This window comes from Phaethon lepturus, unplaced genomic scaffold, assembly GCF_000687285.1.
Source record: "Phaethon lepturus isolate BGI_N335 unplaced genomic scaffold, ASM68728v1 scaffold38024, whole genome shotgun sequence".
Taxonomy (NCBI): domain Eukaryota; kingdom Metazoa; phylum Chordata; class Aves; order Phaethontiformes; family Phaethontidae; genus Phaethon; species Phaethon lepturus.
Window position 1 is genome coordinate 1,960 of NW_010533245.1, and position 2,166 is coordinate 4,125.

The 2,166-nt window shown below is 54.2% G+C and overlaps 1 protein-coding gene across 1 annotated transcript in view; it reads right to left on the bottom strand.

Annotated features, from left to right (window-relative positions):
- The window catches only part of LOC104619296 (gastricsin-like), a 3,600-nt gene that overhangs the window by 945 nt on the left and 489 nt on the right, over positions 1-2,166 (bottom strand). The window contains exons 3-7 of the mRNA XM_010285119.1: positions 1,650-1,771; positions 1,244-1,358; positions 428-627; positions 141-263; positions 1-61 (exon numbers count right to left, since the gene is read on the bottom strand). The exon at positions 1-61 is cut by the window's left edge and continues 99 nt beyond it. Of these exons, the coding sequence (XP_010283421.1) occupies positions 1-61; positions 141-263; positions 428-627; positions 1,244-1,358; positions 1,650-1,771 (621 nt within the window). The remainder of the gene's footprint in view (positions 62-140; positions 264-427; positions 628-1,243; positions 1,359-1,649; positions 1,772-2,166) is intronic.

Consider the following 2,166-nt stretch of genomic DNA (forward strand, 5'->3'; position numbering starts at 1 on the left):
CCCCCCCCTCCCCTCCCGCCCTGGCTCCCCCCAGCCGGTGGCCAACGACCCGATGGAGAACCTGGAGAGAGCAGCAGAAAAGGCATCAGAAAAGGCTCCCCTGCTCCAAGACCCCCTCTGAGCCATGGTGCAGCACTTACTCCTCAATACCGATCTTCCAGTACAATTCCTGGACCACAGGAGCCCATAAAACCTCCCCGGAGTACAGCTGGGGGTCAACCCCTCCGAGGATGACTTCCCCACCATAGTTATACGTTGGGTTGCTGGAAAGACACAAAACGAAACCCCGAATCAGGCAGGCTGCTCCGTAGAAAGCAGTGTAGCATACAGGCATGTGGGGAGAACGTGTGGATGGAGAGTGAATGAAGAAAAGGATGGATCCAGGCTGTGTCTATGCAAGAGAGAGACCCGCTGTCAGAGGTCTCACCGTGAGTAATAGAAGCTGAAGATGGGTTCGGTGAGCTGGCTCTGCTGCAGCAGGTTCTGCATCAGCGTGTTGTAACCGCCGATGCCAATACCCGGATAAGCCATGCCCAAAATCCCATCAAAGTCCAGGTAGTAAAAGGGTCTGCTGGGCTCATCCAGGCTCAGGCCGAACTCCTGGTTCCTGATGACGATGTTCTGGATCTAGAGGGAGAGGAAAGATGCTGGGAGATGTCAGTGTTTTGGACACCCCCCTTGACAGCAACATCCCACCAGGGAGTTTCTGGGGAGAGGCAGGGGTGGCCAGCAACATCACGAAGGTAAATCTGCACTGAGAGGTGCTGAGCTGTTCCCCACCACAGGTGGGAGGTGGAGTTGGGAGCAGCCTGGCTCATAGGCTTTGTCCCATCACCCTTATTATTTCGTAAAAACACCCAGAAAAATGGTTTGACTCAGTTAAATAAGTTTAAAATCACACTTTTACTGTGTGCAAGCCTCACAACAGAACGTTTCTTATGTCCTGTAATGACAAAGCTCAGCTCATCGGTGTGAAAAGCAAACAACGCCAAAGATATCCCTTAGCCCAAAGCAATGATGAACAGTCCAGAGGACTCGGGCTGTTCGCTTGCAGATCCCAGTCTCTGAGTAAATTTCTGCTGACACGCCATAAAATCTACATGGGAGGTTCAGGCCCTAATATCCCGAATCAGAAGGTACTTTCACTTACCCCCTAAATTTTTCACTGAATCGAACTGATCACAACCGCAGCCACTTCTTACCCTGATTGCAGCAACGCACCAACACATCAGAAGTCACTTACCGTCACGGTGTCGTACCCTAATGCCACCGACAGGTCACCGAACCCGTAGCTCAGGGTGTAGGACACATCGATGCCCGAGAAGGTGGACGACAGGCTGGTGTTGAACCTGGCATGCATGATTCACTGCATGGAGAGAAGGTCATGGCGCCCAGGGTCACATCCTGCCCGTGGTTCAGCATCCCTGTCCCCACACAGGCAGAAATCCCCGGCAAGGGGCTTCCTAGGGAAGGGACCACCCAAAAGCAGCCCCGCCGGTGTGACCGAGTAGGGAGCAAACACCAAACCCCATCGGCTCGCACTGATTTCCCTGTCATAGCTCCAGCCTGCAGCGCGCAAGGGCTGTCCGAGAGCACCGATGGGTGGGGAGCCCCGGCCCCCCGGCACTGCTGTGTCCCCCGAGGGATGCTCACCGCAGGCTGGAGTCTGGCAGTAGGTGGAGGGCACCCACAGGTTGGCCGAGCCGGTGTCAAAGAGCACCAGGAAATTTTGTGGCGGGGTCCCAATGCTGATCTCCCCGAAATAGAAGGACTGTGAACAAGAGCATGGGCAGATTTCTGTTTCTGCCTGGTTTTTTGAATGAGAGTTTTCAGCTCTCTGCCCTCTGCTAGCTGAGAAACCCAAACTGCTGAGGGGTTGTAGGAAGGGCTCGTAGTCCTTGAGTGCATCCAGGGCAGCTAGAGTACAGAAAGGGGCAACGATTTGCCTATGACAGAACAAAGTCAGCAGCAAGGCCAGGAGTAGTAGATCTGCCCTATAACCATGAAAAACTGATTTTTCTGAGCAAGGAAATCGATTCAGGATAAGATGTGCTGCCTCCCGCTTTCATCTCCCGACATCACCCAGCCCTGGAGCTTTGTAGCCCTGGCTACAAAGACAGCAAAACTCCTGCCCATGCCATGCGCAGCCCCTCGACTTGCGGTGGG